Source organism: Genypterus blacodes, unplaced genomic scaffold, assembly GCF_046128005.1.
Source record: "Genypterus blacodes isolate CSIRO-AG114 ecotype Tasmania unplaced genomic scaffold, CSIRO-AGI_Gbla_v1 ptg000241l_1, whole genome shotgun sequence".
Lineage (NCBI taxonomy): Eukaryota > Metazoa > Chordata > Actinopteri > Ophidiiformes > Ophidiidae > Genypterus > Genypterus blacodes.
Genome location: NW_027467039.1, coordinates 40063 through 62357, shown reverse-complemented (window position 1 = coordinate 62357; position 22295 = coordinate 40063). Strand labels below are relative to the sequence as shown.

The window sequence follows — 22295 nt, the reverse complement described above, 5'->3', positions numbered from 1 at the left end:
ACAGTGTATTTATCTATTTTACACTGGCTGCAATCAGAGGTCAAATGGAAAGAAATGCCAGAGAAGCCAGTCTGGGTAACAACAGTACTTACAGCACTTGCAGGCGCCCTGTAAACATAGGTGACTTCATCCTCTGAAATGAAAACAAACACGACAACAACATTTAACATTTCCTCTCCTTTTATATTGTGATCAGTCAGTATTTTTTGCTATTTTGTATTTTAAATATCTGATTATTTCTAATATATTATGGCAATCTAGCCGAGGAAGTGCCTTAAATTCATTGTCTCCTTAGAAAGATAAGATAGTTATAGAGATAATCATGAATATAATTGAATGTACTTTGACAGCTGTTTGATTGATTGACTGGGACTCTTTTTTTGACCTTCTGTGTGTTCTTCATGTCCCGGTGCAGATGTGTGTGTTCGGTCCAAGCTCACCTTCTTCTCTGTAGTAGGTTTTGTCAGGTGACGGTTTGGGCTTCTTCCCTCTCGCCATGGCCTCCCTCAGCTTCGACTCATAGAGAGCTCTGGTGGTGTCTGACCGTAAGAACACAACACAACATAAGAACACTGAAGGCAGACATGGTGAAAGCCAGAGCTCCAGCCTTACAGTGAAGACCGTGAAGGCCTCTTGACTTCGCTGACTGGACGCCGATTCAAAAATGGGCGCAAAATGACTCCAAATGGATCCACTCACCCACCACGGGGCCGTGTTTGATCCCATATTCATTCAGCAGGTCGCAGATCTCCTGCCTGGACAAGATGCTCAGCGTTGGCATGATGTTCTCCGCTTAGATGTATGTGTAGCTTTCGTTTTATCTTCTGTCTGTCAGAAAAACCGAAGCGCCTGGACTTTCAGTTGCTAAAACAGACAAGTTTAACAGCCGCAGAATGTTTTGATACACGGGGCAGCACGGTGGCCCGTCTGCGGGGCGGTGTTTCCTTGTGGGTGTATGCAGGAAAACTCCGCCCGCTTCTGTAAAGCTAGATTTACAAAACATTCGTGACGAGAGTGTGCTTTGTAAATAATTTCCGCTTCCGTTTCTCTGCTTCTCCTTCTTCTTGTTGTTTTATTCGGCCTGGTTTCTTTCCGCGCGCACAACAGCGACACTAATAGGATACAGTAAGAACGACAACAACTACTACAACAACTATCCCCACTACATACTGCTACTACCACTACTTTTACAGGCTACGATACCATTACTATTCACATTATTACAACATTTACTTCAACAACAACTATTGCCACTAGAATTACTCTTTGTGTTTCCAACATTGTAAACACAGGCTGAGAAAGGTAGACGGCGACTCGCTCATTTTCTTGACCCCTGACCTTTGTTAATGGTTGCTGTGAATGCCAGCCTGATGGTCGCTTCTTCTTCTTTGGCCTGTTGCAAACAGGTTTGGGAATTTGAATGTTGTTCTGCTCATGTTGGACCTGTAGGAGTGTTAACATGAGGTAATTGTTACCTGTCTGTGGTGGAGATCTGTTGGCTCTCTGGCCCTTTTGCATTGCGGCTCGCCAACAGTGACGGTTCGTTCATCTTCGGCATGATGCAAATAGTTAATCTTGTACTTTCATTCATGATGTAATTTAAAGCCGTGATATCATTCATGAGGTCATTAACATCTGTGCCTGAATAATATCCCTGGCAGGTTTGGAGGCAATTACATTAGAGGCTAATGGACGACTGGTGCTTGTTGCAACTTCTACTACTTCTACCAATCTTATTGCTACTTTTACTACTATACGATTACTACTTGCACTACTACTTACAGTAAAGAATGAAGTGCAGTACTTTTATACAATTATTTACAACAGACTAACTTTACTTATCAACTATTTAGACAAAACAGCATCAGATTAAAGAGGAATCAAACTTTATTTAAAAAAAATACACTCATATTTAAGATAAACAAGTCCTTGCATAGCTGCTGGTTTAATTTACAAATTAATGCTTATATCATTTTATATTTTCTTGTCAACTATCAGTTGCCCCTAAAAGGAGAAATCCTGCCTGAGCCAGTCCAGCTGATCTGAGGTCAACCAGAACATCAGCAGCCCCATCAGTACCAGCAGAGCCACAGTGGCAATCAGCTTCAGCAAGCGCACACACTGCAGGGACAAAGGCACGGGGTGTTAAGGTCTCTGCTCCAGCTGTCATTTAAAGGCCAAAACATGAAAGTGATCTGTGTGCAGCACAGCCGTGTTCACCTTGTGTGTTCTGGTGCAGAGCTGTGTGTCGCACAGCGCCGCTGTGACCTCTGGAAGCTGAAGCTCTGTGATTGAGGGCTCAGGAGCCAGGTCCATCTTCAGGCTTTCTGGCTCCAACATCAGAATCTGGAAAACATCAGAATCAAAAAAGGACATAGTCAAATATAGTCCAACTAATTTTCTTATACGTCTAAAATGAATCCCGTTATTTGTCAATGTTCTCTTTATTTTCATTGTTTAAGTCCAATGAAACGTTTCCTCTGTATGTAATCAATCTTAACTGTTACTACTGGGCAGCCACGGTGCAGCACCCAGGGGATCAACTCCTTAGTGCCTTGGTCAAGGGCAATGGCAGCAGCATTATCTGTGTTGACTCAGTGATTCATTGAAAACGACGGATCGCTAATTGAAATAAATGTGTCTTAGTTACTGGAGCTTTAGTCAGACTGAACAGCCAAATAAAGGCAAAGGACAAACAGTGACACCCTGTGGCAGTGTGTCATTTTAAGATATTGTTTTGATTTTAGGGACATGAAGTATTTGGAAGATGTTTTTATAAATGACATCACGATAAGCAAACCCATACCTCTGCAGGCTCTGGCACAACGCTTGTGTGTGTCCACGCGCTCTGATCTGACCGAGTCTCTGGCGTCTCTGCAGTGCTCAGGTCCTCTTCCTCCATCTCGTCCTCTTCCTCGTCCTCGTCCTCGTCCTCGTCTGTGGAACTGTTGAGTGAATCTCTGTCACTACTGAGACAGGAAGCAAACACACACACAAACACAGGTTTTGGTCAGTGTTTGATCACATGTGAGGTTGCTGGTTGCTGACATATCCACGTACCTGTCTGTGTCATAGTGGATCACTCGAGACAGCGGGTCTGTACAGAACTGGACTTTAATGTTCCTCCCTATAAAACCAGAGACAATATTGACTGAATAGATGAGAACTTGATGAACTGATTCTGTTCTGTTCTGTGTCACTTACCTTCTCTTCCATTCTCATCACTGTCATTGTAGAACCTGTAGAAGGCGTCGATCCGCTCCTGCTCCGTCTCCCAGTTCCTGTCCTCTTCATACTCGTCGTCCCCCAGCTGTCCCAGCTCTGAGATCTCGTACGTCTCCAGATCGGCACTGAAGAAGAAGCTGTCATCCACCGATCCCTGGTTTGAAGGTCCCGCGCCTCTGATGATGTCACCTGTCACATCTGATGGTGAAGTCTCGGCGTCTTCAGTGAGAAAAGTGGCCTCAGCTGTCGAGACGTCGGTGTCCCAGAAGAGGCTGAAAGCTGCTGGGGCCTCAGTGTCAGGAGTGTTTATGTAGTTATGATCATCAGAAAACACGTCAGCATCATGGAGCTGTTTGGTGTCTTCACCATCCTGCAGATACACACCATCCAAGAATTCCTCCTCATCGCTCCTCCTTTGGATGTCATCTCCGCTGGAGCTGTAGGAACCACTCTCATCTGTCTCACCTTCCTCTTCTTCTTCACCCATTCCCACACCCAGTATCTCCTGGACTATATGAGCTTTATTGTTGTGCAGGTCAGCCATCCTCTCCTCGTCTTCCGCCCCTCTGACTCCATCTGCCTCCTGGTCAGGTTTCCTTGCTCCTCCCATGCAGGAGTCCAGAGTCCCGTCTGCGTCTCCATTCTTCCCTCCGTCCTCCATAAATTCACCGGAAGAAAAGTCTGATGGATAATCTGCAAAGCTCTCTCCTGCCTCCTGGTGCTCCTCACCGGAGAAGTCTTTCATCTTGGTGTCGTATTCCTCACTCTCCACCTCGGCCACCAGATCCTGGAGGTTTTCCATGGGTATCTTGGGAAATTCAAGGACGTCTTTAACAGACTCGTCTCTGTTTGGTCCTTCATCCTCCTCAGAAAAGCACTGGGTGATTGAATCTTCTTCTTCTTCTTCTTCTTCTTCTTCTTCTTCTTCTTCTTCTTCTTCTTCTTCATCTTCTTCTTCAGTTTTCACATCCTCACACTCGTCGTCGTCCTCTTGCCTTTCTTCCCTCTCCTCCTCTTCACCCTCCATCACCGACATCTCCTCTGCCTCACCTTCACTCTCACCTTCCTCCTCATCTCTAACTTGAGGGATCTCCTCACTCTGCAGGACCAGAGGGTGTCGCTGGTTATCAACCTCACCTCCTGCTCCCGTATCATCTTCCTCATCCTCGTCAGAACCCCCAGAGACAGAGCCTTCCTCTTCATCACCTCCATCTGAGCCTTCGTAAGCCTCCTCTTGTGTCTCCTCTGCGTCGGTGACTCTGTCCTCGGCCCTGAGCGCGTCTTCCTCGCCGCTTTCAGCCTCGTACGTGACCGTGTTTGGACCTGTGGCTTCCTGGTGCAGAGTCTCTTCCTCCTGAGAGCTGCTTCCCATCTCGTCTTCATCACACTTTGCATCAAAACTTAACCTCTCAAAGTCCAAATCTCCCTCAGGGAATGAGGGGAGAGACGTTTCTGTAACAGCATCAGCATAATAATAAATAATAATAACATATAATATCCTTTGTTAAGCCACTAAATAATAAGCCACTTTAATGCCTGTAAGTAGAGGAGGAGACGTCTTTCTTACCTGTAAAGGCTCCAGTCAGCAGATCGGCAAGGCTTTGTTCCATCTTTCAAAGCATAAAAGACAAAGCAGTAGTTAATAATGGAGATATTTTCTGCTCTGAGAGGAAGAGAGCACAAAGAATGTCTGTCGCTGCCGCGACTTCCTGTCAAACAAAAGCTGCATGAATCTAACAGGTGAACTAGATCTGCTTACACCAGGAAAAAGGTCTACAAAATATAAGGAAACTGCTGAAATATATACAGAGGATTTTGTTGAAGCAGAAGCAGCAAAGTGCACATTTAAGAAGGAATTTCTTGTTGTGTTTTGTCGGAGCAGGAACTCACCTTCAGCCGATTGTGACAAGATGTCAGCTTTGATGTGGTTTAGATGTCAGATGCACAACGCCGACAGCAGCCAAACACACACACACACACGCACGCACGCACGCACGCACGCACGCACGCACACACACACACACACACTCAGCTCCTTCATGCTGAAACAACTGAAGTTTATTGGTGTTTAAAATGAGGCGAGTCGTTTTAAAAGTAAATATAAAAGTCAATGATCCATTTCTGAATATCATAATGAAATCCAGTTCATCTACTTGTAAAATGCTCAGATCCTGGTCCGCTGTCTGGTCCTCTTCAGTGTCTACAGCTCATGGCGGAAGAGGTAACGATGGTTTGGCTTCAGATCAACTTCCACTGGATAATGATCGCTCACCTCCAGAGCCTGAGGAGCGTCAGACAGAGAGGAGAGCGTCAGTGTTTCACCTTCATACTCAGACCTTACGCGTGTGTGTGAGCCAGCAGGCGGCAGCTTCACCTCCTCCTCAGTCAGATGGAACTTCTCCTTAAAGTTGAACGGCTGTGCAGAACCTGGAACGATGCTGGACATGATCTCACGTCCGTGGATGACGATCCTGTTTGGGATGAAGATGGAGGAGATGATGGAGGAGCTGTGAACTTTGAGCTTCTTCATGTCTTCAGTGGTGTGAATCTGAGAAAAGCTCGTAAGTCCACCGACCTGTCGTACGCACAGTGTGTCCTCTCACGGACTGTAGTGTCCTGCTCGTCTCCGATCAACCAGCGGAACTTGGGGTCGTTCCTCAGCCGGACGGCCTTCCAGCCTTTGATGGTGACGTAGCTGCAGTCGGCGTTGAGGTCTCCTAATATCACCACGTTCTGAGCCAAGCAGAGAGGAAGTACAGAGTCAGAAATCACTCATAACATTTCATCACACGAGGAAGAGAAAACCGACATGCGGGCCAAGCAGTGGAACTAAGATACAGATAAGAGTGATGTCATTCACCCACTTCTGTCTTCCACTTTTTGTAGATCCCTTTGAAGACGGCGTAAAGCTCATCCATCTCCTTCATGGCTGTTTTGGGAGACGTGTGCTGGCCGACCAAGACAAAGTCCTTCACCACTGGAGAGGAAACAAAGGGACGGATCTTAAACTCCTCACTTCATTCTTTCTGTTCCTAAAAGGCCCCTAAAGGCAGCAGACGTCCTCTTACAGGTGGTGGGCGAGTGGAAGCGGATGATGAACGGCTCTCTGGAGAAGACGTCTGTGTCGTTGGCCCCGCCCCCCTCCACCTTGGGGTACTGGTACTGCTCTCTGACCTTCAGCATGTCGTCTCTGGACAGAAAGAGGCAAAGGAGTGATGGCACCTGGATGCTTCATCTCTACAGTAGCACCTGGTGTCTGCTGGGCCTCACCTGTAGACGTAGACGTACTGCTCCTTGTACGTCTTCCTCCCCAGCCTCTTGCTCTCCACGTACACGTATGTGTTGGATTTGTCAAACCTGTAAACGTGTAAAGACGGTTTCAGTTCATATCAGTCCTGTGTTTGGTCTCTTCATGTATTTCTCCCCAAACAAGAACGTCTACCTATTGAGATCTTTGACCAAAGTCTGGACGGCTTCTCCTTTAGAGTCTCGGACCTCCTGGATAAGACACAAGTCGCACCGGGAGAGAATCTTGGGGATGAAACAAATGGAGAAATATTATAAATAAGGGTTCTCTGTCTGCCCCTGCCTCCGGTCAACGTCTCCACACACACACACAGACACACACACGGCTTCATACCTGTAGTAGGATCCCCATGACCTTCTTGTTGTTGGCCTTTGCTTCACCAAAGCTCTGAACGTTGAAAGCGCAGATTTTCAGCGCAGGTGCGACGTTCAGCAGACAGAACCAGACGGCACACAGCAGGAGTGCAGCTCTCATCCTCACCTTTCGCCCTGGAGGAGAGTCACAGACAACTTTGCTGAGATCCACCTCTCCTGACAGCTCTTCCTCCGTTTGCACCTGCTGACCCTCTTACCTTCGGCGCCACAGCGTGTTTGACCCCAGTCCAGCGGAGCTCCATCTCTTTTAGTGGCCTGTGGTGCGTTTGGGGGAACATGCAGGTAAAAGGTGGATCTGCTGCGTCAGTGCTCGCTGAGAATGGAGTTTGATCTGGAACGGTTCAAAGCAGTCAACATAGAGGACAATGGCTGTGCGGCACTCAGAGAGAGATCAGCTGTCAGCGGGCTTTTGTCTCTGTAACGTTTGGGTGGCGGCGGGACAATAGAGGCTGAACCGTGTGTCACGTCTGCCCGCTTCAAGAACGTTTATTTAGAACAGAATCAGTGCTGCTGCTGGATCCATGCAGTGACATCATCATGTGACTCAGGTTCATTAGGATCAACCAACCAAATCAGACACAGTGGTGATTATTACCTCAGAAAAATACTTCATTGTACTTTGATGATGAGGATGATGAAGAATTACTGATGAATGGAGTAATGATTCAAAATCTGCACCACTACTGAGCAAACTGAGTAAAAACAGGCTGACTTTTTAAGGTCACTCTCCCGAAACTGCTGCTGTGCTCTGATTGGTCGGCTGCTCCCACGTCTACATGATTGCACTACGATAATAAAAGCAAAAATGACTGATTTATTAGTTAGAAACTCTTTGTGCTGATAACAGTTGAGCTGTTTCCTTCTTTCCTTCTGAGTCACACACACACACACACACACACTGACCTGAACACATCACCACCTCCATCTCATCTTCTCAGACTTATTTGCATGTGTTCATTTGTTTAATCAAACACACATCTCCAGGTGCATTTTCACTTGTTTACTTGCATTTGCACACATGTACAGTACAAAGACACACACTGGCTCAACACACACACACACAAACAGTTTTTGTTCGAAGTCTAAACAACATTAAATTCAAGATTCATTTAGAATGCAAAAATACGAATAAACTAAATGTTGAAATGTCTTCCTAAGCAACAGGACACTTGGTCCCTGCGTGGTATTTGCATCATATTGGTCTGAAACAGGCCGAGTGATGCATTTCCATCAGATAATCTTCCACACGCGTCTCTATGTCGCTGTACAGATCCTCCATTTGCTCCCTGAAAGGCGGATGCCAAAGCCACAACATGGCAACACCAACCACGGCCAGGAGAAGAGCGAAGAACACACACACCCTCCAGCAGGAGCCGCACAGCGTCTATACAGAGAGAGAGAGAGAGAGAGAGAGAGAGAGAGAGAGAGAGAAAGAGAGAAAGAGAGAGAGGGGGGAACAGGATCATAATCTGTATTATTACAAATGCATGATGAGCTGTAATTGTTACAATGTGAGGACAGATGAGGACATTTGGTAAGGATTAGTAAGCATTAGTAAGGACAGTAAGGTCTCTTTCTGTCTCACATTCCCTTATAAACACACACACACACACACACTCTGCTCACTTGCGTCCTGCGGCGGTGGCTGAGCTGCCGGAGCTCGTCCCTGCACTGCGTCAGCCGGGCCTGACTGGACTGACACTCCTGCTCCATGACATGAAGCTCTGTCTGCAGCTCCTCACACTGGACACACACACACACACACACACACACACAAACACACACACCCACACCATTATTTTACTGCATTTTGAATCACTTGCAAATATATCTTCCGTGTTTATGGGACATGCACTCTGTGGCCACTTTATTAGGTAAGCCTCCTCTTCTTCTTCTTCTTCTTCTTCTTCTACTTATACGGCTAAAGAATTACAATAAAATGTATGAAAAGCCTCACACAAACCTGTTCTCTTGCAGGTCTGATGGTGTTTGCTTGTGTCAGTGTACCTAATAAAGCGTCTGCAGCTGTAAATCTAAAGGTGAAGGTGAAGGCGTGTCTCCTCCTCTACCTCGCTCTCCTTCAGCCTGAGTTTGTCCTGAGTGAGACGAAGCTGCTCCTCCGCCTCTGCGCTCCTCTTCGCAGTCTGCCGCCGCTCTGCTTCCTCTGACTTCAGACTCGCCTGCGCCATGAAGTCCTGCATCTCAGTGCTGCCATCTAGGAAACACAACTCACACTGAAGCCTCCCAGCTCAGACTCACATGTTGTTTTAAAGGTCACAGACTCAAAGCCTCCTGACCTCTGAGCTGCTGGCCCTCTTCTCTCAGACTCAGGTTGTCCTCCTCCAGCAGATACATGTTGAACTCCAGCTCCTTCTTCTCTCCTTTCAGTGACACCACGTCCTCCCTCAGCTCGGCCTCTCTGGCCTTGGACCACTGCACAGGACACACACACACATTTCAGAACCACTCGGATCCAAACACAACAGCCTCCCACACACATACACACACACACACACACACTGTCTTATCTCAGTACCTCCAGTTGGCTGTGCAGCTGCTGCAGCTGTTCATGATGGAGGTTGTGACTCTCCCTCAGCTGTCCACAGCTCAGCTTCAGCTCCTCATACACACTCTGCCACCTCAGCGCCTCTGCCTTTGCTGTGATCAGTGCTTCCTGTGGGCAAACATGAAACACCAGGTCTCGCATTCCAGCTGTAGACTGTAACTCATACAGAACAATCCGTGTCTACGATCACCAGAGAAGATGTGAGGATGTTTGTGTCAAGCTTGAGGGTTTCACCTGCAGGGTCTCGGCCTTGCTGAGGGCCTCAGTCTTCTCCTGCGTGGCTCTCTGCAGGGAGACCAGAGCTTTCTCCTCGTATAACAGTTTCTGCTTCTCCATCTGTAGCACCAGTCTCTTCACTCCATCCTTGGGAAACTTCTAGCAGAGCACAACATCCTACATGATTAAACCTACACATGCTAACAGGAAGGTACAGAATACACTGTGACTGCATATGACAGACAGACAGACAGACACTTGATTGACCTTCAGTAGGTCACAACATACAGCAATTACAGATTAAACCTCAGAGAGAGATCAAAGTTACATGAACACACAGCAGGAGAAAGCACAAAGTGTCATACCGGGAGTAGAAAGAGGGTAGAATTAATGAATACAAGAGGAACAGAAGTGGGGATAAAAGAGTTTAACTCTGCAATATTAAAGTCACCCGGAAGCCAAAGCTACAGACGGCTGCAGTTCTTACCTGCTGGCAGACGAGCAGCTGCGCCTCCAGAGCCTTGATCTTGTTTCTCAGCAGGTCCTCACTGCAGCGAGCCTGTGTGGGTTTACAAAGGAAATGTGTGACTGATCGCACCGCAGCCTTCAAGAGGAAAAGGCACAGGTTGACACGCCACAATGTGTGACGGCGTGTTCCTGCAGGGCCTGAGCTCTCTGAACCTGCAGCAACCAGACAGACGCTGTGTTTGACTCTAAAAGGCCAGTATGCTCAGGGTAACATACCTGCAGGAGGAGACAGTTTGGATGGAAAGCATAAAGTAAGTAAAGTTCTGAACCTTCAAGATCTACAAACGTTCAAATCTGACACCCTGCTAAAAAAGGAAACACTCTTGTTTCCTCTTCAATCGTAATAAAGCAGCTAAAGCAGAAGCTAATAAGGACAGATTGCACCTAGATGAGAGCCACGCCCTTCCTGTATGAGAGCGACAGCTGACAGTCTTCCTTGCAGAATAGACAGGAAGCAGCAAACCACAGACGTGCGCACACGCAAACACACACACACACACACACACACACACACACACACACACACACACACACACACACACACACAGACCAACAGACTCAAACACTTTCCACTCATGACACTGGAACAGAAATGAAGGATTATAAGTAGAACAGTCTCAACCGTCCGAGGCAGCGGGGGGACAGACTCACTGTCAGGATGCTGTGCGACGAGTGTGTGAGGGTGGACGTGCTCTCCTGCAGGACCAGCAGCTTCTGCTTCACCACCTCCTCCCTCCACAGAGCCTCCTGACAGAGAACACAACATAGAGTAGAGTCAGTGCATGCAGATCATTTAAATCATCAAGTAAATGAAACAAACTAATTGCAGAGGTTAAGGAATCGTTGCTTCACCTTTAAATACTCAGCCAGCCGCTGAATCTCCTTTAGTTTGAGATGAGACAGATGATTTAGTACTCAATTACATGAAAAACCATATATAAATATATATTAAATATCCAGCTTGAGCCGATCTGAGACTCACCGACTCTCTGACGGTCACAAAGCCGCACCTGCATGGAAGGAAACTTTGATTTTATAGTAATAAAGACACAGATGTTATTTAGTATTGAATTGAAGAGGCTGATGAGTTTGGACTCACTCAGTCTGCACGCTGGCGTCTCTCTGTGTCTTCCTCTGCGTTTGCGTCGTCTCAGCCTGGACGTTTTGACTGTGGTGACTCTTTCCGACTGAGCGACTGAACGTTCTCACGCTCGTCCTTTGAGCTTTGATAGAGAAAGGCAGAATTACAACCAACTGAAGGGAATTTGAACCAGAATTTAAACAGAAAGATGAATTTGTTGTTGTTGTTGTACCGTTGTTGCTCCTCTCCAGCTGGTTTGATTCCTTTATGGTGCTGACTGTGACCTGATCTGACCACAGTGAAGCCTGCAGACAGGAAGGGAGGCAGAAGATGAAGGACCAGTGCAGAAGATTGTAGAATTAGATTGTGTAGATCTGTTTTTGATGGATGGAGGTGGATCTTTACCCATTTATTGGTGTTTGCTTCATCATTCATGTTGCTTTTTGGTGTGAATCTCACCCCCAGGTGTCCGTTAGTGACAGAAGTATGAAGCATGTTTGTAAGCAGCGTCTCTGACTTGGTGCTTGAACTGTTTTGTCTCACTGCAAATGTGTTTTTCCTTGAAGAGCTGTTTGTAACCTTGACTGGCTTCACGTTCATGTCGCAGCGCTCTGGGCTCACTGTTCTCCTCCTCAGGAACTCCAGATGTCTCCGCTCCTTCAGCTCCCTCTTCATCAGTTTGCTGTCCATCTCTCTGGTGGGGCTGCGGCATGACGTCACGTTGTTGCGTCCTCGCATGTGTTCGTGTCTCTCCGCTCTGATGTTTATTATGTCCTCAAAATGTCTCACCGGGCTGAGCTGTAGTCCGCTGAGGGACAGGGCGTCCATGGCGGCTCCTCCTTCTGTGGGCCTCCAGTCTACGAGGGCACAAGGTCAGAGAACCGATTAGAAATATCGAACATGTAGAAATGAACAAGATGGAAATGAAGTCATTCTTACCTGAAAATCTAATTTCCAGGTTCATCTACAAGTTAAATATGTCTGTAAGTGAGTTTCTTTATCTGCTGGTGCATATTTGTCATTCATTCACAAAACTCATTTTGTGTTAATTCACGCCCTGATATCCTGTTACTGATCCTGTTTCCAGCATGTCAGAGCAGTAAAACATGAAGTTTTAACTTTACGTTTGGCATTTAGTTGTTCTGTTCGGCTCTATGTGGTTCCTTTGCAGTAGCAGCTACAGCAGTAGACTCTCAAAGAGACAGTGATAGCGACATTACAGGCACTAGTAGTCTTATAATAACTGTAGAATTTGTAGCTCTAATAGTGGAAGTTGCAGAAGTTACGCTTCTGTTTTGAAAGAGAATTACTTGAACATCCATACAGCAGTTGCAATGCTATCAGAGCCCCAACAGGCCTGATGATCTGTGGATCTGTGGAGGGAAAACTGTGCACAATCATGCGTGGACAGAATGGAGCTTAATAAGCAGAAAAGCAGTGAGTTTACTTTCTTACCTGCTAAGTTACTCGATTCAAGGTGGAGTCGTTTCCTCCAGCGGCTGAGAGCTCATTCATTTTCTCATTCTGCTGAAAAAGTACAAGCGGCGGCTTCACATGTAGCTGATTCTGTTGAGCATAATTTTACAGGAAGCCAAGAGAACCACAGCGTCATATGTTCCTCTATCTCAGCAGCCACTCACATCAGGCCGACGCCATACACGGCTGGGCCCCAAGATTACACACAGAGCAGGACAAGTCCCCCTGCAGCCGGGGATAAGACACACCATGAGACCGGGGAGACAGACAGACAGACAGAGAGACAGATGATGGAATGAGAGACAAAAACAGATAGACTGAGACAGAAAAGACAGGAGAGAGACAGGCAGACAGAAAGGGTCTATGGAAAGTGACAGACAGAGAGAGAGATAGACACACAGACACAGACAGACAGATGAACAGAGACACACACTGAGGCAGAAGACAAAGTGAGAGTGAGATGCACAGCATTTGTGGCTGCGGCAGTCTCATATCTCATTAAACTGGATTAATGACTTAGTGTAGCTGTCTGTACTCAGCACCCACAGCCCACACACACACACTGACTCAAGCTCGTACTTTATCCTCTTCAGCGTCAGTTTTGATTAATGACGCCGAACGCTTTTTTTAAAAATTGATTAGTCTCAAACAGTGAATGTAGATATGACGCGTATTCACTCCATTAACGCCTTTATTACAGCAATTAATCCGAATCCACCCGCACGAGCAGCGACGTGTCGTATCTGAGCGTGTAGCGGCATCTAGCGGACGCATCCTGTCACAACAACCCCAAACGAGAAACAGTCAAATCTCGCGTTGTTTCTTGAAGAGGACATCTCGCGTGTCCGCCATCGTTGTGGCTCTTTGCAGAAACTAAGGGCACGAAGAGTCTGAAACAAGGTGCCCGGTGTAGCGCTTCATCTTCCAAACATGCTGTCCAGACTCGTCTACGTCTCAGGTATGGACGAATTCAGCTCTAACCGCAATGACCAAGCGGCTAAACTCCGACTTAACGGAACTGTCAGGCTGCACAAAACCTAGTTTAGGTCGAATGTGGAGCTGAAGGGTAAAGTGGAGGCCGCACTTTGAATGAGCTACATGCTAACTAATGTGGCTTCTGAACGCTAGTAACTCTGGAAATTGTGGCGAGGTTTATGCAGAAAGCTTTAAACAATAATGTCAACAAACTGTTCTTTATAAGTGCTTTGACGCGGTCTCACTCCTTGATTAGTTGAATGCCGAACGCCGCTTATATCGGCTGAGTTTAGCAAACCGAAGCTAATGTAGTTAGCTGCGTCCCTGCAAATGTCACCTTTTGACAGTTGGCATTGAGATTTTAAACTTCACATTGTAAACCAAAATAACGCTTTATCGAAGCGTTACTAATTGTTATCTATAAATTTGAATTCCCTATAGTCCTAAAGTGAACGCTTGTCTCGTCTCCATGTGTTTGGTTGAATGTTTTCTGTCTCTGTTTGCAGCCGGTGCGCTGAAGGGCAGTGGCCCCCTCGGAGCTGGGTAAGTGCCCCCTTGGAGGAGTTTGTACCTTTTCTCACATAAACATTGTTATTATTAGGATTTGCTCCTTGAATGCTTGCCGTCCTGACTTCTGTCTTCCCTCTCAGCCTCGTCCAGGCGTCCCGCTCCCTTCACACGTCGTCCCAGAGTCTGGCCCCCGTGCCCGCCCTGCCCGAGACAGGAGGCAAAGTCCGTCTGGGCTTCGTCCCTGAAGAGCTTTTCCAGCTGCTGTACCCCAAAACTGGAGTCACAGGTCAGTAGGCTTTAACGAAACACTGATGTAAGATGATGGTATGATGATGATGGCATCATAACATGAATCATGTGACACTTCCAGGCCCATCAGCAGCAGCTCAACCTTTCAAAGTTAAAGTACAAGATGATTTTGATCAATAATCCCAATCCCTTCTGGAGCTGCAGTATCTGAGTGTTCCTGTGGGTTTCACTCGCTCGTCTGTCTATTTTGTATTGATTCTTATCCTTAAAGTGTTTCCGTGTCTCCTCCTTCCTGCCTCTCTTCCTCTCCAGGCCCCTACATGCTCTTAACGGGCCTCACCACCTACGCCCTGTCTAAGGAAATCTACGTCATCAACTACGAGACCATGTACGCTGCCTGCTTAGCCTCCATCATCGTCATGGGAGTGAAGATGTACGGCCCCAGTGTGGCCGAGTTTGCAGACAAACTGAACGAGGTACACTTTGATTTGATGCCTGTCTGTGTGGTATGAGTTAAGATATCATTTATAGAAGGATGGTAGTGTGTCACAGCTTCACCTTCCCTCCTTCACTCCCTCACTCTGTGTGTTCTTGCAGGAGAAAGTGGCCAAGGTCCAGGCGGTTAAGGAGGCGGCCATCGCCAACCTCAATCAGGCCATCGAGAACGAGAAGCTGGAGCAGTGGAGGGTCGGGGCGAGAGCGGCTCTGTTTGACGCCAAGAAGGTAAGAAGAAGAAGCGGCAGCAGCTCCCTTACAACTCACACAACCTGCAGAACATTGAGTCCTCAGTCGGCTCTGTGATTTCAGACATCAAACCTCTGTGCAGTCATATTACTAGTGGTACTAACACACACACTCTCACACACTCTCACACACTTTCTCTCTCTGTCAGAACAACGTGGCCATGATCCTGGAGACCAACTACAGAGAGAGGCAACACATGGCGACCCACGAGGTGAAGAGGCGCCTGGACTACCAGATCGCCCTGCAGCACCTCCACCGCCGCATGGAGCAGGAGCACATGGTCAACTGGGTGGAGAAGAACGTGGTGGGCAGCATCACGCCCCAGCAGGTCGGTGCTCCTCCTCCTCCTCTTCCACTCAGATCAAAGCCCTCTGATGCCACAGCTGCTGGGGTTGTGTTGTGTTGTTGTGCTCAAGTGCATTTGTGTGATGTAGGGATTTGTCCACTAGATGGCGACATTATGCTGTGAATTCAGTGTCACACAGCAGCAGCAGTAAGACTTCACTGTTCTGTGTCTGCAAAGTGTCACTTCCCTAGTTTTAGTTAAATAGTGAGCAATTTTGAGATAATATCAACGTTTTAAAATATTTTATTAACTTTATTAAAATACCAGATGGTTCTCAGCCTATGTTATTCAACCATGTTATCCTTCAATTGATCTGAAAGTCTAAAAACATCAAAGTGGAGATGTTCTTTGGAAAGTTCAATCAAATATTCATGCATGAGTAAATATAATTCTTCATTTTGACATAATGTGATTGTTTCTGCTGCTGACTCCTCCCTCTGACCTGATCATGTTCATGTCTCTTGTCTTGCAGGAGAAGGAGAGCATTGCTAAGTGCATCACAGACCTGAAGGGTATGGCGAAGGCGGCTCAGGCCAAAGCCACATTGTAAAACTGTCCAGTCTTCAGAGAAGACGTCTTCTTCTGTCCTCGCCCGCTTTTCTTTACAGAATAAACTTATTTCCCCTCACAGCTTGTCTCTGTGTGTGTGTGTGTTCTGGGTGTGTACAGTATTTACAGCTGATGCTCAAATAAATCCTTTCTGATTCACACACTGCTCAATCTGTTTTCTTTCATTTCAAAGATAATATTTAGCTCTGATCAGCTGTTTACAGTCATCATGGAGTCACAGTCATGAGTATAACAGGTTTCTTGACGGGTTGTTAGACCTTTGTCCCACTGGAAGGAGGTATTGCGAGATGTTTCCAAACCTTTGGACTCATTAAAGGCCCAAAGCGTTGCTGCCTGCTATCTTGAGCTCTGATCCTGATGCCTGCCGGTCCGGCCCTTTGAACGTCACACTGTCACGGATGATGGTTGTACTTTGGTCCTAGAGCTTGTAAGCAGGAAGTCAGGGACGTTTTGTCTGAGCTGTGGATGGAACACGGGTTTCCTTCTACGACAAGAATATCTGCTAAATAATGGAGCAGAGCTGAGACCGACAAGGTAAAACTGGATTAATAAACTTAATGCATGTGTTTGGATTACTGGCTGTGATTTATAATCTAACACTCGGGTCGTGGCAGCGTGACGGACTGGGAAATGTGTTTCCTTGGTTTCAATCCAGAAGAAATGAGACGGTTTAAAGCTTCTTTAACATTTGAAATGAGAGAAACTGATTTGCCACAACTGAACTCTGAAATTGACTACAACTAGACTGAGACTACACCTACAGCAGAGTGGATAAGCTCAGTGAGGTTTGATGACAGAATTAATCATTTGAACCTTTACAGACCACAGCCCAGCTCTCAGTGAGGACCGACTTCTGTTCACTTTAATACTTTTAAATGCTAATTTTTGTCTTTCCGTTTGTTTTTCTGCTTCCCAAAAGTTCACAAACGTCCACTTGATTTATATCCACAGGTGTGTGTGTGTGTGTGTAAGTGCTTTGTGCTATTTTCAGTGTGTTTGTTCACAGGGTGGTGTGGATCGGAATCTTGACCAATCAGACTTCAGCGTTCTCCCTGTAAAGCCCGACTGAACCAATAATGTATGCAAACCCCGCACCCTTCTCTTACTCCCCGAGGTCAGTATGACGTCGCTCTCAGCCTCAGCGGTCGCTGTTTTTCCACTGTGAATCCGATCCCTCCCTCCGTTCACACCCTCATAATAAAACTCTGTGGCTGTGCTGTAACTCCAGCTTATCTGTAAATCACTCTGCTGATGACCGTGATGTTGTTGATTTCACGCCCGCGCTGCCTCGGGCCTCTCTAAGTTAAGCTTTATGATGTTCCAGGGGTTTCACTCCGGAGGACCTCGCTCCCCAGAGGCCAGCGCTCCAACAGGATGACCGCAGAGCCCCCCTGCAGAGGAACGCCGTGTCCCGGCCCAGCGGCAGGTCCATATACCGTAGGTCACACACACACAACCCTCCTGTCTGAGTGGTACGACCCAACATGTCTGAGTTTAATCAGCTAATAATGTAATGTTCCTCTCCATCAGTGCAGAGGAAGGAGTACTCTGAGACTCTGAACAGACAATCTGACAGCTTTCACTTCAGAGTGGAGGTAAGTGCATCAGTGACCTGTCTGTCTGCACCGGGACGGATCAGAGACATGATTCAGAAAGTCCTGCTCTCCTCCTGTGACTCCTCAGCACCTCTTCACCTGCGAGCTGGACGGCCAGGAGGTGAGGAACCTGGACGACTGCTTGGCCAAACTCAAGAGGGTCGATACTAAAGGCCGCCTGTGGCCTCAGGAGATGATCATGGAGGTCCAGGGAGGATATCTGATGCTCAGTGACATCGAGACAAAGGTTGGGGGGGAGTTCCAGGAGAGAAACTAAGGATTTAGGCCTTAAAAGCAAATTTCATCTAATGTGAGAGTGTTGTTCAGCTTGTGATGCTTTTCTCTGTGTGTGTGTGTGTGTGTGTGTGTGTGTGAAGTCAGAGCTGGAGTCGCTGCCTCTGAATTGCATCCAGCAGACCAAAGCTGTGTTGGACAGCTGTGCTTACAACTCTCTGCTGACCGTGACTGTGCAGGAAGGCAACAGACGGCCCCCGCAGGTCTACATGTTCCAGTGTGAGGAGACCGGGGTGAGTCGCCTTCCAACAGGAACCTCAGTGACCTCTGACCTCACTCACAACCAGTTAGGAATGTTTTTGCTGCTCTGTTTCAGGCCGACGTCATCAGCAGCGACCTGGAGAAAGCCATCCAGAACAGAGGAAGTGAGGTGGAGCCACGCAGAGAGCCGCCTGACATGAGGTCCAGACTGACAGACTGAGTCCAGTTCAGCATGGAGTTCAGCCTCTGCGTCCTCTCTTCTCATAAACCACCTTTGTTGTTGTTGTTCTTAGGATCAATCTGGCGAACATCATCGGCCAGCAGACCTCAGGAGGTTTCCTGCCGTCTGTTCCTCGTCCGGTGCTGAGAGAACAGCTGCCGCCCGTCTACCAGGCACCGCCATGGACCGGCCGAGATCCAGGTGTGGCTCAGGTCAACACATCTGGACTGAGGGATCCTTCCTGATCAATACATCTCATTCTCCTGGATTACAACCAAAACCACATGTGTGTCCAAACATCTTGTTCTTCTTGTGTCCTGCAGACATCCTGCCTCTCCCACATGCTTACACTCCACCACCAGACACGTACCAGCTGGAGTTTAACGGATTACAGAACCAACCAGAGGATCTTGAAGTAGCAGCAGCTGAGAGGAACACGGTGAGTCTGAAGCTTCACATGTTGATGCCAGATATTTATAGTGAGTAATATCAGTCATCATAAGCGTCTGTGAGCATGAACTGCTTCACGGTTGAGACTTTCATCATGTCTAACCCTGTGGTCGTCTTTCAGGAGATTTTAAATCACATTTTAGTGGATTTGGAGATCTTTGTGAACAGAATGCCGAATCCATCAAACCCAACTGGGACCAAAGAAAAGAAGAAGAAGAAGAAGAAGAAGAAGACAGGAAATCAATCTGGTAAATTTCACAGATGATTCCACAGATGTAGAGATTTTGTATGATTTAGTTGGATAAGTGTTAAACATTGTGCTGGTTTCTCCTCTGTGGCTGCAGCTGTCAATCTGCCAGACCAGCTGGAGTACAGCTCCTGTCTCCAGAAGATCAAATACGGCTTCAACCTCCTGGTAAATATTCCTCCTTCCTCTTGTTGTTCCTGTGGTTGTTTTGGGTGAACTTCCTTGGTGAGGTAACGATTTAAGCACTCTAAGTGTCCTCTCTCCTCATTCAGGCCGAACTGGAGGGGAATCTGATCGACCCCAGTGCTCCAGACTATGTCCACATCTTCTTCAACATCTTAGCGGCGGTGAGCGCTGAGATCTATTCCTCTCTTCACACGGTGCAGCCAATTGTTCTGACATTAAACACACAAACTCCATTCCTCCCCAGATTGTCCCTCATTACCCTGCAGACTTGCCCCCTGCTGTGATCGCGCCCCTGCTGACCAATTCGGCCATGTTCCTGCTGGACAAAGCCACAAATCCAGAGGAGAACGCGCTCTGGGCGTTTCTGGGAGACAGCTGGAACATCCCCAGGTAGCGTGTCCTCCTCAGTCCGCTCTCCTAGTGTGCAGCACTTAGAGAGGCCTTTGTCAGGACTTATCTCCTCTGCCGCACCCTGGCTCAGGGTGGAGGGGGTCCGTTGGTTGACTTACTTACTAACAGGTCAGAGATTATGGAGCGATGACATCACGTGTGAGGTCATGTGTGTGCAGAGGAGCGTCTGATCTCAAACTACCGTCCATCTTCAGTTTGATCGTCAGTTCTAATACAACTCTAGTACAGTGAACGCATCGCAGGTCATAGTAGTCTTCTGTCCTGTCCCTGTAGGTCCAAATGGCCCAGTGACGTCCCGCCGTACTTCCCAGAGTTCTACGACGGCTGGCAGCCCCCCGCCCCCCCACAACAGCAGCGGCAGCCCGAGGAGGTAGAAGAACAGTCAGTGACACGTCCGTTGTTTGTGCACACACCCAGTATCCATGGCTCCCATCAGTCGACTCTGTGGTGCCCATGGATCAGTAGTAATGATGGAGTTTAAGGTCTGAGGGAGGAAAAACTCAAACCACAGCTACGAGTGTGGTTTATATTTGTTTCCAAAGCTAGAAAGACTCACAAATAAAGCTCTGTGTATTCATTCACTTTAATCCCTCTGTCTTTGCCCCTTACAGCCCATCAGCATCGGTCCGTGGTCGTCGCCGCAACCGCCACCGCCACGGTAAGTGTCGCAGTTTACCCACAATGCAGTGAGCACAGGTTCAGGCTTTTGATTGTTCTTGTGGTAAACATTTCTTTATGAATCCGTCCCCACTTCAGCCCCAGCGAGTCGCCCGTTTACATGAGAGTCATTTATGACCTCATGGCCAGGAACGCCCAAGAGCTGAGCGTCATGAAGGGCGAAGTGGTCCAGGTGAGATAACACACACACACACACACACACACACACACACACACACACACACACACACACACACACACACACACACACACACACACACACACACACACGATAGTCATGTGCTCAAAATGACCTGTAAGCTTTTATAATACAACTTCTTAATACAGAAGATCATCAGTATTCATATGTGTCAGATATGCTGATCCATTTTCTTCCAGGTGTTGCAGAAATCCAAGAAATGGTGCCTTGTTTGCAACAGCCTCGGTGAGGAGGGACACGTTCCTCAGCATGTTCTGGAGCCCATGAACAGCGGCGGGCCAGGCGGGCCAGGCGGGCCAGGCGGGCCAGGCGGGCCAGGCGGGCGAGGCGGGCCACAGGTGAACTGACACACACACACACGGTTGAGATGCCAGTGTCCCATTTCCTCTCTGACGCGTGGTTTTCTTTACCTGACAGCAGGAGATGCGCAGCCCAGCATCTCTGGACACGACCTCCTCTCCTGCAGAAGTCAGAGCCTGGCTGGAGTACAAAGGTTTATCCAAGATGTGAGCAGATCTGTGCTGATCGCATGTTTGTGGTTAATCACTTGTTGTGTAGTGTTGTGACACCTTGTTGGTCTGTGGTCGTCCTCCGTGCAGCACTGTGAGCAGCCTGGGGGTGCTGAGCGGGAACCTCCTGCTGGGGATGAGCAAGGATGACATCAGGGCTGTGTGTCCAGAGGAAGGAGCAAAGGTCTTCTTCCAGCTTCAGGGCATCAGGGCGGCCATAGCGGTAAGTTATAATGTACCATGTGATGAACACACACGAACACACACACACACACACACACACACACACACATTATAAACATCAGTACTATTAACATATCCATGTGCTCTCCCTCAGCTTGCCAGTGAGCCGACCTATGACCCCTACAGCCGCTACTAACAAACTGCTTCAATGTGATTGATTTGATTGTTTGCATGACATTTGATTGACCTTAATCAGGGTAGCATTGTTTTGAACACACATGTGGAGGTACTGGGTGTTAATAAAGCAACATTAGTGGTTTTCCCTACGATGTCATTTGTCTGTAGATATGAGTTTTCTATATTCTGCTTTAATTTAACTTTAAATACCTTATGCTGGTGAGAGATTTTAGTTATTTCATGCCAACCGTGTAAAATGTTAAGATATTTGTTTATCTTGTTTGTCACTCACAGTTCAATCATATTAAATAAAGCATCTTCCTCACTTCATCACTTGTGCTCTACATCTTCTTATGGTAGTAAAGACTGCAGGCTCAAGGCCTTACAGACTCTAAATCAGGTCTTCAACAGGGGGTCAGCGACCCCTAGGGGGGCCGCAGAGGTACTGCAGGGGGTCCGCGAAATTTATGGTTGAAAAGACAAAAATGTTTAAAAAAAAAGTATTTCAAAAAAAACAATTTTAAGCCAAGTTTTCCCTACAAATTTAAGTGTATTTAAACACATTCACATGAATCCAACATGGGGAAACAGGTTGACCCCGCGGTCATCGTTTTGTAAAACTAGAGAAATCTTTAAGCCCACATCTAAGACAAGGAAGGAGTGAGAGAGCGAAAATTTCAGACTTTAACATCCAACCTGCAGTTTTCAATATTTTCATATTAAAAACCACTACTACAATTTCATTCCAGGCGGTTCCAAGCTCTTTCCAGACCTACAA

At 47.2% G+C, this 22295-nt stretch overlaps 4 protein-coding genes across 8 annotated transcripts; 2 read left to right on the top strand and 2 right to left on the bottom strand.

Annotated features, from left to right (window-relative positions):
* Positions 1-1869: 1869 nt before the first annotated feature.
* Positions 1870-7014, bottom strand: dnase1l1l (deoxyribonuclease I-like 1-like). Of its 3 annotated transcripts, XM_076171215.1 has the most exons (9): positions 6866-7014; positions 6668-6756; positions 6496-6582; positions 6294-6415; positions 6090-6202; positions 5801-5958; positions 5600-5696; positions 5116-5506; positions 4842-4934 (listed from the first exon to the last, which is right to left on the bottom strand). In XM_076171215.1, exons 1-8 carry the CDS (start codon positions 7004-7006, stop codon positions 5426-5428), a joined length of 888 nt encoding a protein of 295 aa, XP_076027330.1. In that variant the 5' UTR covers positions 7007-7014; the 3' UTR covers positions 4842-4934; positions 5116-5425. The 3 variants fall into 3 exon arrangements, with proteins under 3 accessions (XP_076027327.1, XP_076027328.1, XP_076027330.1); XM_076171212.1 differs by lacking the exons at positions 4842-4934; positions 5600-5696; positions 5801-5958; ... (3 more) ...; positions 6668-6756; positions 6866-7014 and adding exons at positions 1870-2121; positions 2221-2346; positions 2807-2969; ... (1 more) ...; positions 3205-4677; positions 4793-4835 and having other exon boundaries at positions 5116-5179; XM_076171213.1 differs by lacking the exons at positions 4842-4934; positions 5600-5696; positions 5801-5958; ... (3 more) ...; positions 6668-6756; positions 6866-7014 and adding exons at positions 1870-2121; positions 2221-2346; positions 2807-2966; ... (1 more) ...; positions 3205-4677; positions 4793-4835 and having other exon boundaries at positions 5116-5179.
* Positions 7015-7891: 877 nt separating this feature from the next.
* Positions 7892-12912, bottom strand: traf3ip3 (TRAF3 interacting protein 3). The gene is made up of 14 exons (XM_076171216.1): positions 12753-12912; positions 11703-12154; positions 11530-11602; positions 11316-11439; positions 11199-11226; positions 11069-11098; positions 10868-10963; positions 10176-10247; positions 9707-9847; positions 9443-9580; positions 9204-9339; positions 8976-9121; positions 8533-8649; positions 7892-8290 (listed from the first exon to the last, which is right to left on the bottom strand). The coding sequence occupies exons 2-14, from the start codon at positions 12123-12125 to the stop codon at positions 8099-8101; spliced, it is 1716 nt and encodes a 571-aa protein (XP_076027331.1). The 5' UTR covers positions 12126-12154; positions 12753-12912; the 3' UTR covers positions 7892-8098.
* Positions 12913-13577: 665 nt separating this feature from the next.
* Positions 13578-16225, top strand: atp5pb (ATP synthase peripheral stalk-membrane subunit b). The gene is made up of 7 exons (XM_076171219.1): positions 13578-13731; positions 14255-14291; positions 14399-14544; positions 14820-14983; positions 15105-15230; positions 15400-15579; positions 16070-16225. The coding sequence occupies exons 1-7, from the start codon at positions 13704-13706 to the stop codon at positions 16145-16147; spliced, it is 759 nt and encodes a 252-aa protein (XP_076027334.1). The 5' UTR covers positions 13578-13703; the 3' UTR covers positions 16148-16225.
* Positions 16226-16602: 377 nt separating this feature from the next.
* Positions 16603-21847, top strand: eps8l3b (EPS8 signaling adaptor L3b). 3 transcript variants are annotated; one of them, XM_076171226.1, is made up of 20 exons: positions 16603-16701; positions 17174-17281; positions 17492-17604; positions 17698-17762; positions 17851-18009; positions 18140-18289; positions 18373-18458; positions 18551-18678; positions 18801-18916; positions 19049-19175; positions 19272-19342; positions 19447-19521; positions 19605-19750; positions 20045-20141; positions 20383-20429; positions 20528-20621; positions 20828-20986; positions 21066-21154; positions 21248-21380; positions 21495-21847. In XM_076171226.1, the coding sequence occupies exons 2-20, from the start codon at positions 17244-17246 to the stop codon at positions 21534-21536; spliced, it is 1935 nt and encodes a 644-aa protein (XP_076027341.1). In that variant the 5' UTR covers positions 16603-16701; positions 17174-17243; the 3' UTR covers positions 21537-21847. The 3 variants fall into 3 exon arrangements, with proteins under 3 accessions (XP_076027341.1, XP_076027342.1, XP_076027340.1); XM_076171227.1 differs by having other exon boundaries at positions 17159-17281; positions 21069-21154; XM_076171225.1 differs by having other exon boundaries at positions 17159-17281.
* Positions 21848-22295: the final 448 nt, after the last annotated feature.

Bases quoted from the DNA above. Each gene is read 5' to 3' on its own strand.
- dnase1l1l (XM_076171212.1), bottom strand. From the start codon at position 4,835: ATGGAACAAAGCCTTGCCGATCTGCTGACTGGAGCCTTTACAG. The intron at 2,970-3,060 runs GTACGTGGATAT...TTCCTGTCTCAG, and splicing joins ATCCACTATGACACAGACAG to TAGTGACAGAGATTCACTCA. The intron at 2,122-2,220 runs GTGAACACGGCT...TTGTCCCTGCAG, and splicing joins TCTGCACCAGAACACACAAG to TGTGTGCGCTTGCTGAAGCT.
- traf3ip3 (XM_076171216.1), bottom strand. From the start codon at position 12,125: ATGGACGCCCTGTCCCTCAGCGGACTACAGCTCAGCCCGGTGAGACAT. The intron at 11,603-11,702 runs GTAAAGATCCAC...TCCTGTCTGCAG, and splicing joins AAGCAAACACCAATAAATGG to GCTTCACTGTGGTCAGATCA. The intron at 8,650-8,975 runs GTAGAGGAGGAG...GTGTGTGTCCAG, and splicing joins TCAGGCTGAAGGAGAGCGAG to TGTGAGGAGCTGCAGACAGA.
- atp5pb (XM_076171219.1), top strand. From the start codon at position 13,704: ATGCTGTCCAGACTCGTCTACGTCTCAG. The intron at 15,231-15,399 runs GTAAGAAGAAGA...TCTCTCTGTCAG, and splicing joins CTCTGTTTGACGCCAAGAAG to AACAACGTGGCCATGATCCT. The intron at 15,580-16,069 runs GTCGGTGCTCCT...CTTGTCTTGCAG, and splicing joins GCAGCATCACGCCCCAGCAG to GAGAAGGAGAGCATTGCTAA.
- eps8l3b (XM_076171226.1), top strand. From the start codon at position 17,244: ATGTATGCAAACCCCGCACCCTTCTCTTACTCCCCGAG. The intron at 18,679-18,800 runs GTGTGGCTCAGG...TGTGTCCTGCAG, and splicing joins ATGGACCGGCCGAGATCCAG to ACATCCTGCCTCTCCCACAT. The intron at 19,751-20,044 runs GTAGCGTGTCCT...CTGTCCCTGTAG, and splicing joins GACAGCTGGAACATCCCCAG to GTCCAAATGGCCCAGTGACG.